Consider the following 15,248-nt stretch of genomic DNA (forward strand, 5'->3'; position numbering starts at 1 on the left):
TGGCCCCAAACTCTTCTTAATGAGTTCAGTCAACTAACAATGACTTTTTGAGCACTACTTTGGGAAAAATAATATGCTAGACACTATGGATAGGTATATTTTATTCTCTTTGCCATCAAGGATTTTAAGCTTCAGTATGCATATTCACATATGATCACATGAAAAGACAGCTGGTAAGTTAATTGCCCAAGAAGCTCATGAAGCTCCAGAGAAGAGGTGGTTTTGATCTGTTCGTTGCAGAGTGGGTTTACATAGAAGAGGGAGGTGAGGTTTAGGCAGCAAGAAATTGTCTGTGTCTTGGCAGAAATGATATGTCCTTTCTTAGGGCACAATCTGAGAAATAATGTTGGTAGATTAATTATAACTTTAATGCATCCTGACACAAATGCAGACAAATGAGTCTAATAAGCATGCTGTTGGTGAATTTATAGCCATCTCATCTCATTAAATAGATAGAAAATTATTTTGATGGTAAAATTAGGGGTGCAGAAACCCCAAGGACAGTGGCATGCTCTCTGTGTGGAGAAGTTTCCTTCCAAGTTCCCCGCCACATTGTACTTCCAGACCCTCAGGTGGATCAAGACTGAGGCCATCCCAGAGCCCACCAGCATGTACAATGTTGTTTTAGTAGTGAACAATTTCTTTACATTTTGTTGTTATTGCTATTTTCATAATTGTTACTTTGTTAGCGCTGCTGTTGTGGCCAGAATTGACTGGCTCAGGGTTGCTACATGAACCAGAAGAACCTTACCTGGACTGAGTCTAACCCAGCCATGTGCGGGAGCGGGAGTTACTCAAATCCTGCCCCAGAGGTGTTCTAATCCACTGGCACTCAACTGTGCAATCCAGTACAGCTGCCTGCAGTTCCTGCTGCTTGTACTAGAAGCAAGCGTTGTTCATGGCTGATAGGAAAGTTCTTATTTTACTTCACCCATCAGGGTAGGCAGAAGACTGAACTTTTGATCCACTTGTGTGGTCCCTGTATGTTTGGAGGAGAAACCCTTGGTTGTTTGCTTGTCCTCCCTCAATACCTTGTTCTACTTCTTGAGGAACTAGAGGCTCCCTTGAGAACTCCTTAGTTCTTTTTTTCCTAGATCCCCCTGAAGCAGGAGGCTCAGAAGAGAGACGTTAGAAATAGTCACTGTGATGCCCAGCAAATCCCACTGTGGCTGCCAGATGGACTTATGATACCTGTAAGCAGTGGGAGATACAGCCTTCCGGGGACCTTGTTTTATTTCTCAGCTTTGTCATTGGTCTGATTGTACCAAGGACTGTTGCATGAGATGAAGCCTTTATCTGTTCCCAGTAACATGTTGCTTGGCAAAATGACTCTGTTTGTTAGATCTAGAGCAGGAGACTTCCATTTCTGAAAACATTACTTCTGCGTGCACGGTACTTCCCTTTCCCAGCACTTCAGGGAACACAGAACACACACATAGGTGTTTACATTCCTTGCCAGAACTCAGAAGACAGAGTTATTTAAAAAGTTAAATTAACCAAACTAACATGAGTGTTAAGTTAGTAATGGTACTTGGAAGCTGAACATTCTCCTTATCACCAACGTACCATTTTCAATATTCTTTACCCTACTTGGAGTGACAGAAGAAGCAGAGTCTGCCTGTCCTGCTTCTCACCCCACCTCTGCCCTGTGTCACCAACATAGACTCTGATCCCCACCTTGCCTTGGGCCTCACTTTTCAGCCCTACTTCCAGGGCTTCCACTGTTGTCTCTTGGGCTCTCTACTTTGTGCTGGTCTTCTTAGCTTACTCCAAGAGCCATGGTTCCCATACGTAAATATCATAAATTCAAGGCTTAGGGAGTGGGGAAAAAGCTAGAATTCCTGCCTGTCAGGATCACTGTCACTTTTTTTTTTTTTTTACTGGAAAAGCAGCACATTGTTCTGCTCTGAAATGGTGAGTGGTGAGGGGAGGCATTCACGCACATCCTGCATCCCTCTGCTGATAAGGCACTGAGGAGATCCTGTCTCCCAGGCCTCTAACAGGACCGTGAAACTAATTGTAGTCAATGAAACACGAAGGGAAGTGACCTGGGAGCTTCTAGTATGCAGTTATATATATATATAGTTATACAGAAAGTTATGCTAGGTAGGGAAGTTAGCCAGAAGTGGATTGATTGTAATAGAGAACAGACTTGGAGAAACAGGGAAGGGTTAACCAGAAGTTTTGGCTGGGAAAATTCCTGTTTTAGTTTCCTAGGCTGCTTAAAGCAGATGCCATGAAATGGTTTGGGCTTAAACAATGGGAATTTATTAGCTTATGGTTAGAGTTCAGGAAAATGTCCAACTTACAGCATCATCAGGGAAATGCTTTCTTCGTGAAGTTCAGCTGCTGGCCTTGGTTCTTCCTGAGGATGAGCTGCTGGTGATCCTTGGCTCTTGGGACACATAGCAAGGCCCATGGTGGCATCTACGGGTCTCTCCTGTCTCCCAGGTTTCAAGTTTCATTACGTTCAGCTTCGTGCTTCTGTCTCTCTCTCTCTGTCTGCATTCCATTCTCTATTAAAGGACTCAAGTAATAGGATTAAGGCTCAGCTTGACTGAGGTGGGTCACACCTTAATTGATGTAGCCTCATCAAAACGTCTTACTTACAATGGGTTTACACCCACAGGAATGGAGTAAATTTAAGAAAGTGTTTTTCTGGGGTACATACAGCTCCAAAACACCACATGCCACATGAAGAAAGAATAAGGACCACACTTACAGATCTATAAGCCAATAACTTGGCTGAGAAAAAAGGAGAATGAATAGAACCTACAAGGATATAAGAGTAGAGGGGCCCCACGTTAAGAGAGCGGAGAAAGAGAAGCCTAGATGTAAAACTGCACAGCATATTCATGAGAACATAATAGACTCCATTGATAAGGAATGGTGCAGAGTCCTGGGTTCTCCTTGGACTCTCAGGTACTCAGTAAACCAGGGCATGGGTTGCAAGAAAGAGTGAGAGGAGAAACCACAGTGAGGAAGGGCATCCAACACATCCCTCAACATAGAGATCTGCTCTGTTACAGTCTCCAGGACTAGGTGATACATTGTAAAGAACTAAGATTCTCATTAACCTCTTTAGAATAACAGTATCCAGAAGCGATAGCTGGAAAGGCCTTCTGAGGCAAACCTTTTATTCTGTAGTAGAAAAGACAAGAGTCAGGAGGTGATACATATGGGCCAAATAATGATTATTTTCATTTTTGGAATTTCACTTTTTAATTGTGAAATATGAAATATTAGAGGCTGACATAATATAAAAGCTAAATGTTGCATGGAATAACTTATTATGGTGCTTAACTTTCAGGCCGCAAAGTGGGTTTATGGTAATTACTTTGGCTCAACCTGAAGAAGTATAAATGATTTACTCATAAATCTGTGATAATATAATTTATATATGATGATAATAAAAGTAACAAGAGGTATCATGGCATAAATATTTTATCTAATGAATTAAGCATGCACAGTCTACCCATCAATGCTAATTAGAATTCCGAGGTTAAATTGCTGTGTCTCTTGGAGTTGGTTTATGCTAAGTAATCAAGTAGATAAAGAGCAGTGATGCAGGGTTTGTATTTTAATTTACTGTCATCTCTTCCTATCAAAAATGTGACATCACTCATAACAGTTAAACAGGCTGCTCTTCTATCCCTTATATTCTTAAGAGGAGGCACATTTTATGACCTCTGTGTTAATGTCAGCAGTGCTATACAAAGGTCAAAGCCTGTCCTGGTTGTATCAGGTTAAAGGAACATTAGCTGGACAGCATCAGCCTGGAAACATTGGGTAACCAGTTTCCCTGTTAACATGAAGCCCCATGAGGATGGATGTGGGATGCAGGGTAATGGACCCTTAAGATAGTTCACTTTTGACTTCTGGCCAACCAACATGGCATCATAAGACACTCCAGGGTGCCATTCCACTAAAGAATCTTGTATTTTTTTTTTTTTAACATGGGCAGGCACCAGGAATCGAACCCAGGTCCTCTGGCATTACAGGCAAGCATTCCTGCCTGCTGAGCCACTGTGGCCTGCCCAACATTAAAATCACTCTCTGACCGATATTGTCTTATACTGCTTTGCTTATGTGCAGATTCTATGTGCTTTTTTTTTAAACATGGGCAGGCGCCAGGAATTGAACCCGGGTCCTCTGGCATGGCAGGCAAGCATTCTTGCCTGCTGAGCCACCATGGCCCTCTCTTGTATTTTAATTTACAAGAATTTTGTATTTTAATTTACAAAACTGGCAAGGCCATCTTGTTCAAAACTATGAAAAACAATGAAGAGTTTCAGTAATTGCGTTAGTGCCAAATCAAGAAAACAAAGCTTTGAAAATGTGGGAGAAGCTTATGGCACCCTTGCAGGTCCCTCACCCCTTCCCTCCCTGGTTGAGTGTGGAGCTGGCCTGTGCTCCATTGTGGGTCCTTATCCCCTGTTCCAGAGGCAGCAGAGTAAACCCTGTGCACATACTGGGGTACCTGTATGTGGTGTCAGTCTAATGGGTAGAAGCCTGAAATACTCAACAGGGATACTCAGCTTTGGCTCACCTTCCAAAAACTTACCCTGTAGCAGAAGCAGCTTGCCCACAGCTAAAGTAGTGTAAGGCACAATTAGATAAAAGTGGCCTGGGGCAAAGGACTAACAATTTTAAGACATATGATACAACTCCAGGGAGGATGGAAAGGGAAATTGTTTCACTGAGAGTAGAGGGAGCATTCTGAGTCCTGTGCGCAGGGGAGCTACTAAATCCACCAGTGAATGTGAGCCCAGGTCCTGGCTCAGAAGAAATGGAGAAGATGCTTCACCTGAGTTTTGCATCAAGCTGATCTTCTTGTTACCATTGACTGACACAGAAACAATTTGCAAAGACTGCAAATAGTGATTTTTGTATTCTGGTGTAACCGAGAAGTTAATGATTTTATTTATTGAATCATTATATAGATATTCCTTTTTTACTTTATGATATATTAGAGTAGACAGAGGGAAATACCTGAAATCTTTGAGCTGTAATCCAGTTGTCTTGATCTCTGATAATGATTGAATAGCTTTTATCGTGTGCCCTTATGATTGTGACTGACCTTGACTTGTACTTATTTTATCTAGTTTTTGGAATTTTGAGTCTTATGATCAGTAAACACAGCCCCCAATATTTATTAATGAAGGGCCTTGAGTCAGCCCAGAGCTAACCCACCCCAATTCCAAAATTATCTTGATTACCAAAAAAACCCAAAAAAACAAAAAACTGTATCTAACCAAATTGGGCCCCCTGACATGTGCAGATTTAACTTTAGCCTATAAATGACTTTTACCTCATTATTATACTAAAAATCATGGCCATCATAATGTTAAAGCTGCCATTTTCTTATATATGTTCTATGACTAAGCATGCAACCAACATGCACATGCTCAATAATTAGATCATCTCTCATTACATCATCTAGAGCCACTATGCTTATTATCTTAAAACCTGCCCATCTTTTGATACCATAAAACTATCAGAATTAAACGTAATTCAGGGAGACAGATTTTTAGGCTATAGGGTATCTGATCTCTTGCTTTGCGCCTAGCAAAAAGAAACTGGTCCTTTGTGTGCATTGGACAGAGAACCCACCACTTTTGTTTGGTACCATTGGCACTCAAGGAAATTTCTGTCATTTTATGAGGTGGAAAGACACTTAAAATATAGACAGCTTGGGGACTAAATTCCAGAGATAACACTTTAATATATTAAAATGTACAGTGTGCAAGAAAAGATTACAAGACAAAGAAAGAAAGAAACAGATTATCCTGGATTATCTGGATGGACCTTGAAAGTGTAAGAGGGAGCAGAAGAGGGCGTCAGACTGAAGACAGAGGATGGGGTCATGGCCAGGCCATGTTGGTGGCCTCTAGATGCTGGAAAAGGCAAAGAAATGGGTTCTTTCTTGGAGACTCCAGAAGGAATGCAGATCATGCTCATTCTCACCCAGTGAGACCCACATTGGGTTTCTAATGTACAGAAATAGGAAAAAAGACATTTCTGTTGTTTTAAGCCACCAAATTCATGGTAACTTGTTACAGGAAGTTAAGGCATCAGTGAGCAGGTCTCAGTTCCTCAGTGCTTCCTCTCCTGTGCCTGACCCATGGATACTTGTTGAATGAATGAATGAAAACACCTGTCATTTAGATTTATAGCAACCAGAATCCAACTGACATGTACTTCTGTGCATCTATTCTCTAACAGTAATTAAGGTTCATAATACTGATCCTGAAGTACTGCCAATTCAAGAAACATCTTTTTAACATTTTTTCTGATATTTACTGTAGTATTGGAGGCAAGGCAGGAGCTTCAGACTGTTCAGTGCCTATGTTAGGCCAGCTAACCCATTCTTTCTGAAATGGTAGCCCTTACCCCATCATCCTGTCCCTTCCCCCTGTTTTGGTTTACTCATGATACTTGCTACTACCTCTAATGATCATGTTTATTTAATTTGTTTCCTTGCTTATTTCTTCCCTCACTTCCCCATCATGCACATGTGAGGAGAGCAGGAGCCTGGTTGGGGTTTTTGTCATGACAGCTGGTCATACTTCTCTCTGGATAGTGCAGGCTAGCTGATAGGTCAGAACCACAGCTTCTTTCAGGTCTAAGGGAATCAGCCAATGTGGCCTCAGGATATGCTGTCTGGTTCATTTCCCCTGCAGGTCTGTTCTTCTTAACAGAGTCTGCCAGGAGCCTCTGGAGAGAAGAGCTGAGGTGGTGTGTGGCCAGCTTTCTCAGTCCCTCTTGGGAGAAAGGTGAGGGGTTGGAGAGAGGCCCAGATGGTACTCCAGCAGAAGCCCTCTGCAAAGGTTAAGTTAATGTGTCACCTTGGCCATATGATGGTGCCCAGTTGTCTGGTCAAACAATCCCTGGCCTAACCATTATTGTGAGGACATTTCATGAACTTAAATCGTCAGTTGATTGCCTCTAAGGCTGATTACATCTACAATCAATTAAGGGGGAGTGTCTTCCACAATGAGCAAATCCAAACAGTTGGATTTAATTCAATCAATTGAAGAATGGAGAGGTGATGACTTCAGCAAGAAAAAGAGAGAATGTTTATCCTTACTTCAACCAACCAGCCTTTCCTGGGAATTCATCATTGTTGCCAGTTTGCAGCCTGCCCTGTAGAATTTGGACTCGTGCATCCCCACTGTTGCATGAGATACTTTTATAAAATCCCATATCTACTATATCTCCTGTTGGTTCTGTTTCTCTAGATAATTCTGACTAATACAGCTTTGGTACTGGGAGAGGTTCTTGAGAAACAAAATCTTGAAACTGGGTCTTGCAATTGTTTTTCTACTCTGGTTAGATTCAAAGGCACTAAAGACTCTATTTCCAATAATCAAGATGGCGCTGACAGTCCATTGGGTGAGTTGGCAAGAGAGACGCTCAAAATATCACCATTTGATTCTTCTAATCATGCTGTTATATGAGGCAAGGCTCCAGTGCCAGTGTCTTTGACCCCTTAGCAAAGTTTTGTGGAGTTAAGAGGTATAAGGATGTTTGATTGGTTGCTCTTAGATATGCTGGATGCAGTTATAAAAGAAAGGGATGAGCTGAAGCCTTCAAATTTGCAACTTACATGCCATATGAAAGATATAAGTTTCTATGTGGCCCTGAAAGAAAATCTTATTTCCTGTGGTGGCAGACTTGAGATCTATGTAAACAACACAGAGTCTCATTGTTTGAGCAGCAGATTTACAATGTAAACTAAATTCTCAACCTTGCAGAGTGTCTGCTGTTGAAGTAAGGGCATTGACTGGGAAACAATGGGATCCTGAAATTTGGGATGGGGACAAATGGGTTGGTAATTATGGGAACATGGAAACCCTGGATTCTGTTGAGTTTTTGCTAGATAAACTGGTAATGGTCTGTTTGAGGAAACAGCTGCACTACCTCCAGTCTGCCCTGAGGAAACAAATTCCTGACCTCCAGTTTTCCCTGAGGAGCTGGCTATCCAAACTCCATCTAAAGAGATTAACACTTCAGTGCCTCCTAAACCTTTAACCACCTCCCCTGGGTAAATAGCCCTCACTCCTTTGTCTGGAGAGATTAATCCTGTTTCACCAGATGCAGCTGCAATGGGGTGCCCTGAGGTAAATGGGCTGGGATTCTCAGCCTAGCCAGCTTTACTCTGAAGTGCACTCTGCTGGCTCCCATGTGTGTTTGGTTGGGGTCTGCTTTGGAAGATGCAGCTGTGTTTGATATGTCTGGAGATTCCAGGTAGCCAGTGTGTGCCCACGAGTCTACAGGTACACCTGCTGGGCAATGCCAGAGGAGGCGTCTGATAGAGGCAGCTCTGTGGTCTCACCTGCTGGAGGAACTCATGGGCTGCTCTGGTGGGGCCCCCTTGTTGGGGTGCTTGAATTTGCAAAATGCCACTTGGGCTGTTTAGAACACTGAGAGGCAAATGCAGGATTTTTTCCCCCCTGGACCATAAAATTCCTCTGAGGATTTTAAGTCCTTTATAGCTATTGTCACAATAGTATCTCCCAAATCCTGCAAGGAGATGGGGAAAGCATTGACTGTGTTAGGAGGAGCCCTTACCTAGTGTTTTGATGATTAAATGTTACCTGGGTTTATGCATTTTATGGGTTGTGGATCGAGCACCATTTATGCTTTTATTTCTCAGGGGTGTTTGCATGGTGCACCTCAACTTAATTGCAGAGAACACTTTCAAAAGTACTCTTGGTCTGCAGCCAAGAGGAACATGGAAGCTCTCTGTGTGGAACTGGCTATGAGGAATGACCAATTAAATGAAATTTGTAGCTGAGTGTTTGCCTATCATTTTAACATTTTTATGTGCCCATCTTCTTTCTCTCCTGCACAGTGCCTAGCACATAGTGTGCCCTCAACAGGTACTGAACGACAAAGTGAGTGGAGGTTCAACCTGAGATTTACCTAGAGCAGTTGCTTTAAGACAACTGGTTCCTTCTGTGTAATTGTTTAATATTTTCATCATTGGAAGAAGGAAATTTGTTGCCATCTACTCCTTCATCCTATCTCAGTCCAGCTTTCTTTCTCATTTTTACCATGAAGTTTCATAGTCTCAGTAAATGTTTATATTGCTTTTTCTGTGGCTGCTACCGAACCTCTTATGCAGTCACTTAATGGCTCGCTTTCATACCTTTTCGGTTGTTCTCCGGGTGCTGGTGTGGACCTGGTGTCTGGACTGTTTCTGGGGCTGTGGCTTCCCTTGGCCCTGTAGTCGTTTGCAACATGCTGGAAGTTGGTCCAGGGGAAGCTGTGTTGGCCAAAGTGCTCAGCTGTCTTTTCTGTCACAATTCCTTGGAGTTCGCTCTATCCACAGATTTCAAGGCACAAGAACCTTATTCTAGAAATATGTTCTGAGTTATGATGATGTCTGTCTCTGTGAACTTGAACTCATGTCTGCATTGTTAACATAGCAGTTTGCAATCCTCTTACTGTTTGTGTCAGTTTGAAAGGATGTATGTACCCTAAAAAAGCAATGTCTTGGGTGGGCCACGGTGGCTCGGCAGGCAAGAATGCTTGCCTGCCATGCCCGAGGACCCAGGTTTGATTCCTGGTGCCTGCCCATGTTAAAAAAAAAAAAAGCAATGTTTTAATCCTAATCCCATTTTGTAAAGGCAGCCATTTCTTCTAATCCTTATTCAGTACTGTATATTTGAAACTGTAACTAGATCATCTCCCTGGAGATGTGACTCAATCAAGAGTGTTTGTTAAGATGGATTAACATGTCTCCACCCGTTCTAGGTGGGTCTTGATTAGTTTACTGGAATCCTATAAAAGAGAACAACAAGAGAGAAAGCCAGGAGATTCAGAGAGGACAGAGGATGACATTGCCATGAGAAGCAGTGAGTCCACCAGCAAAAGACCTTTGAAGATGAAGAAGGAAAATGCCTCCTGGAGAGCTTCATGAAACAGGAAGCCAGGAGAGAAAGTCAGCAGACAATGCTGTGTTCCCCACATGCCTTTGCAGATGAGAGAGAAACCCTGAACTTCATCAGCCTCCTTGAAACAAGATATCTTTCCCTGGATGCCTTAGATTGGACATTTCTGTATACTTGCTTTAATTGGGACATTTTCTCAGCCTTGGAACTGTAAACTTGCAACTTATTAAATTCCCCTTTTTAAAAGCCATTCCATTTCTGGTATATTGCATTCAAGCTAGCAAACTTGAACACTGTTTATGTATGCCCACATTTCACATATGAAGGCTCTGTATCCGCATTAGGACGTTACATTCTTTGAGTAGAGGAACTGTAAGTTACACTTGTAGCCCTTGTAGCATCCAGCACAGCAATGTGGACCCAGTGGTGAGTTGGTTTCCAAGGGTAGCCCATTTTCAGGCTCCTGTGTTTGCCTCCTGGAGCTTCATTGTGCAATTACAAGGAGATAGCACAGCTACCATGACAGGTCCCATAGCCCTGCATTTTGCAAAGGGACTGCCAATCTAGCTCATCCAAGCTTGTCACTACTCTACTGGTTTTCCACTCTAGAACTAGTTACATCTACTCTAGAATCTGAAGGGGTCTTTGGTAAGGACTTTAAACAAACAACTCGAATTTTCATCAGTAAGTATGCAATTAGCTGTTGAGTACCAGTAGTACACTCGAGAATTGAGGTGATAACCTAAGGCAGAGATATTTAGCTGTGATGCGGGCCTGCTATTAAAAGTGCATCCTTCTAAATTAAATTACTCATAAAATACACAACCAGGGATGTTTTAGGCAGTTTCTATTTTCTGATAGGTATTTTGCTCATTGTCCCTAGTGTCTCTGTGTGGACTGTGCTGGTCTGCAGCAATTTACGGGACAGTCCCTTTCTTTATCTCAGAGTTTATACTGAAATTCTATACTTCACAAAGAATATCATTGTGGGGTTACATAGCAGAAGAATTCCATGGTCAAATAGGTTGTAAAATGTCTTGTTAAATATGTTCCTTCACTACAGGATTACTTGGAACCTCCACTACTCCAGCCTGCCTTATGGCCTTCCAAGAGGATGCAATACAATCGGACATTTCCCAAACATATTTGGCCACAGAATTCTTTATCGTACATTCCTTGTGACTCATGTTCTAATTACAGATTTACCAGTCTTTCTATCTGCAATTGTTCAAATTTTTGTCTTTCATTTACAGACATTTTTGTCCTAAATACACAGATTTCATAAATAGCATTCATTTTTTTTGATCTATAAAAAAAATTCAGACTGTACTCATGTAATTTTCTAATGCCACCTGCAAAATGCTCTAACCCACGAGCTGCCTGTGGTATTGTCTGCAGGTTGGTTGGATTAACTAAGGTCAGAGGGATTTTATGAAACATTCTTAATTTAGTAGGAAAAAAATTACCTGCCCAAAGTGATATATAGGATTCATAACTTGTGTTTCCTGACATCCACCATAAAGCCAAGGCTGCTAGAACATCTGTCTCAGAGTGGTATCTCACAATGGGTTTTTGTTTTATTCGTTTTTACATGTATGTATTTCTCATTCTTCATTGTCCTCACTTTGGAAGGCATCAGTGTTAGAAAATCAAAACAGTCATTTTCATTTGGTCTATAATACCCTAGGTTTGTTGATTCAGCAGATTTAGTACCTACACTTCACTTTGCTTACTTTCACATTTAAAATAATTTTGCACTTTCTAAAGACAACTGGTAGGTGTCTTCCCATGCAAAAAAACAAACAAACAAAAAACAACTAAAGGCAATTGGCAGGAGAGAGAGGTTGCCAAAATCATTGAGTTGATTCAAATAGGTGTCCTGTGTTTGGGCTCATCATTCAAAGGGCAACAAGGTGCTTTGGACTGGGGAGCCAGATCACAAAGTGGAATTGACTTGTTCCTATCATAAGCAGTTTAATTAGGAAAGCAAGGGCATGACTGGCACTTCACTAGATGTATCCTTATCTTGTTCATGTGTATCAACAGTAGATTATAGATTTTGGTTTTGCAAAACCAAACAGGATCAGTCCAGGCAAGCTAATCTAGGGTAATACCTAAAGAGAGTGGTTTTTATAGTAATTCTTACCCATGGAATGCTTTTTTCAAGCAAAATCTTATGAGGAATTCCAATATCTAATACTCAGAGTGGGTCATGGTTGAAAGGGGTTGGCGGTACGTCAAGGCCTTCTTCTTTATGATCCCCCAGAGTGGGAGAAAGGTTGTCTATCTGTCTGGGGAGAATGGATTCCAGACATGCTATTTGTGTCTTTAAGTAAGAAACTTTCCTTAAAAATACCAGCAGATTGCCCAGTTAAGGGCTTTTATACTACTACTACTACTCCCATTAATGTTTCCCAGGCACTTTCTGGGTGGTGAGTCCTGTGCTCAGCACTTTGTATGGACTATCTCATCTAATCCTCACAGAACATGTGTGGGATATTGTAAAGTTAGGGAAGACTCCCCAAGCTCACCATCATTTCTGACACCGATTGCAGAGTTTTGGGATTCTCGAGTTTCAATAATTTGCTAGAAGGACTCATGGAACTCACTGAAAGCTATTAGATTTGCAGTTATGGTTTATTACAATGAAAGGATACAGAGTAATTCAGAAAGGGGAGAGGCACATGGGAGGGAGTCCAGAAAGGATCTAAATATCTAACTTCCATGTGTCCTCTCCCCATGGAATCCTGGACAGAACTAATTTCTCCCAGTAAAGACATGTGATAGCACACACAGAGTATTGCCAACTAGAGAGGCTTGCTTGAGCCTGGGTGTTCAGAGGTTTTATGGGGCTGAGCTATGTTGACATGTCCACATGGCTGACCTTACTCTCCAGCCCCTCAAGGTCGAGCCGATACTGCGTGATCTGAAGATCACATCATAAATCACATTGATAGACCATCTGGAAGGCCACAGCTCCCAGGTAGACAAAGACATTCTTCTCCAGCAGAACCTTCCCAGGGCCTGGGCAGACATCTCAGGATGGGAGGGTGCTCTAGTTTGTTAGCTGCTGGAGTGCAACATACCAGAAATGGAATGGCTTCTAAAAAGGGGAATTTATTAAGTTGCAAGTTTACAGTTCTAAGTCCGTGAAAATGTCCAAATTAAAGCAAGTCTATGGAAATGTTCAATCTAAGGCATCCAGGGAAACACACCTTGGTTCAAGAAGGCTGATAAAGTTCAGGATTTCTCTCTCAAATGGAAAGGTACATGGTGAACATGGCATCGTCTGCTAGCTTTCTCTCCGGGCTTCTTGTTTCATGAAGCTCCCCAAGGGTGTTTTCCTTCTTCGTCTCCAAAGGTCTCTGGCTTCATTGGCTCTTGTGATTCTCATGGCTCTCATGGATCTGCTCTCTCCAAAATGCTTCCTCTTTTAAAGGATTCCAGTAAACTAATCAAGACCCACCTGGAATGGGTGGAGTCACATCTCCCTCTAAGGCAAGGTTAATACCCACAATTGGGTGAGTCACATCTCCATGGGAACAATCAAAAAGCTCCCAGCCAGCAATTTCAAAGGAGGATTAAAGGGCATAGCTTTTCTGGGGTCCACCACAGATGTGAACTGGCACAGAGAGCGAAGGCAAGGCCTTTAATTCTTTACTGCACATGAAGCTATTGTAATTATTTTTCCATTGTACAGATGAGGAAGCCAAGGCTTAGGAAAGTGTAGTAACATTTGTAATTAGGGAAGTTGGATTGTGAATCCAGGGAATGAGAGTCCAGAGTCTGTACACTTAGCTATTTCTTACCGAGGTATTAATCCCCCAAATAATCACCTGTTATTGATATTTAATTTAGAAATAAATATACACGATATCAAATTATAAATCACAGATCGCATGAAATTTATAATCCCAGCATAATCCTGGGATTAGCAAGTAGTCCTTTTATCTCTCTGCTAGGAGTACCTAGCAAAATATCTGTTCTTTCTCATGTTCATTTCCTGTGTGGGCACAGTAATTCCTGACCCGTTACTTGGATTGCTGGAGCTCAGTTTAAGCACGGGAGCCGTTCTGGCTGGTGATTTCTGTCCCAGAGCTGATGTCTTAATTGCAGTGAGTCCTCCACCTCTGTGCCTGCAACTGCCCAGTGCCCAGTTCTTAAAGTCTTCATTAATTTCATTTCTAATATTCTTGCTATTTCTGTTCTTTACTTGTTTATTTCACAATGTCAGGGTGAAACATTCCTCCAATGCAAATATATATGAAAATGTTCACTACAAACAGGTTAGTTGTTTTTTGTTTTTTTTTTGGCTACAATAGTTGAAAAGGTTTTCAGTACCCTGTTGGCACTTCCCTGTCATGTGATAATTATGCAGGACTTATCACTTCACCTCAGAGTAGCTTCCTGTGCCACATTCTCCCTGAATGCCCCCTGCTGCAGCAACTGCAGCTACAGACACCACTTGTCACATTTCTTGGGTTTCCAGTAAATGTTTATGGAAGCCATAGTGGCCATATTTCCTAGCCAAAATTTGGGACACATGGCCTGTCCAGGAAGACTGTATATATGGGAACAACAGGACATAATATTTCTTTCCCAGAAAACCTGAGACACATGGTCTCCATATGTATAGAATATATTGCCTCTTTCATGGCTACTTATTGATGCATTTCTAGTCACATGAATATGTTACAATAGCAATGTGATTTTTATAGACTCTCTGTCCAAGGCTTTCCATTTGGAAGAGGTATTTATCATTTTTTAATAGTAAGATTACTTCTCAATTTTGTATCTTATTTTGATATTGTGATTTTTTCCTTACTTCTACTTTGGGATCTGTGCTCTGTCTAGGCTAAAAAAAAAGTCTTATGTATTCATTTGCTCTGAAAATGTCTAGAGGCTGCTGGATGGGGGTCAGGCAGGGAACGAGTTCAGAGCAGGTGTGTGGAAGAGGAGGCTCAGAAAATGGCTTAAAGTTTATGAAGTTATTCCTTTGTTGGGATCAACAAATTATGGTTTCTTTGAAAGGCAGAATAATTGATGCATGAAGAGAGGATAAGCAAATGGTAGAAAAATGGAAAATATAATGGTGTAGAAGGTATCTTTTTTTTTCCAGTCACCCTGCTTCAGCCTGCTCCCAGGTGGTTAAAGGAGAAAACAAATAAATAGGTGATGTTATCCACAGAGGAGCTAACAGCAGTGATAGGAAGTAGGGGGTGTCAATTAACTGCATTTGAGGAAAGAAATAATAAGCATAGTAAGAATTTATTACTAAAAAATCTATAAACAGTAATTAATAATCTCAGAGTAAGCAATAGATAATATATGTAATTGGAATAGTAGAAA

The 15,248-nt window shown here is 41.5% G+C and overlaps 1 protein-coding gene across 3 annotated transcripts in view; it reads left to right on the plus strand.

Annotated features, from left to right (window-relative positions):
- The window catches only part of FBXO15 (F-box protein 15), a 248,681-nt gene that overhangs the window by 208,420 nt on the left and 25,013 nt on the right, over positions 1–15,248 (plus strand). The window contains exon 9 of one of the 3 annotated variants that reach the window (XM_077135246.1): positions 10,963–11,102. The exons of the other annotated variants lie outside the window; for them this stretch is intronic. Coding sequence (XP_076991361.1) covers positions 10,963–11,081 — 119 coding nt within the window. The 3' untranslated portion in view covers positions 11,082–11,102. Of the gene's footprint in view, positions 1–10,962; positions 11,103–15,248 lie in introns of those variants that run through there. 3 annotated transcript variants of the gene reach the window in all.

The sequence above is a fragment of the Tamandua tetradactyla genome, chromosome 18 (genome assembly GCF_023851605.1).
Source record: "Tamandua tetradactyla isolate mTamTet1 chromosome 18, mTamTet1.pri, whole genome shotgun sequence".
NCBI classification, from domain to species: domain Eukaryota; kingdom Metazoa; phylum Chordata; class Mammalia; order Pilosa; family Myrmecophagidae; genus Tamandua; species Tamandua tetradactyla.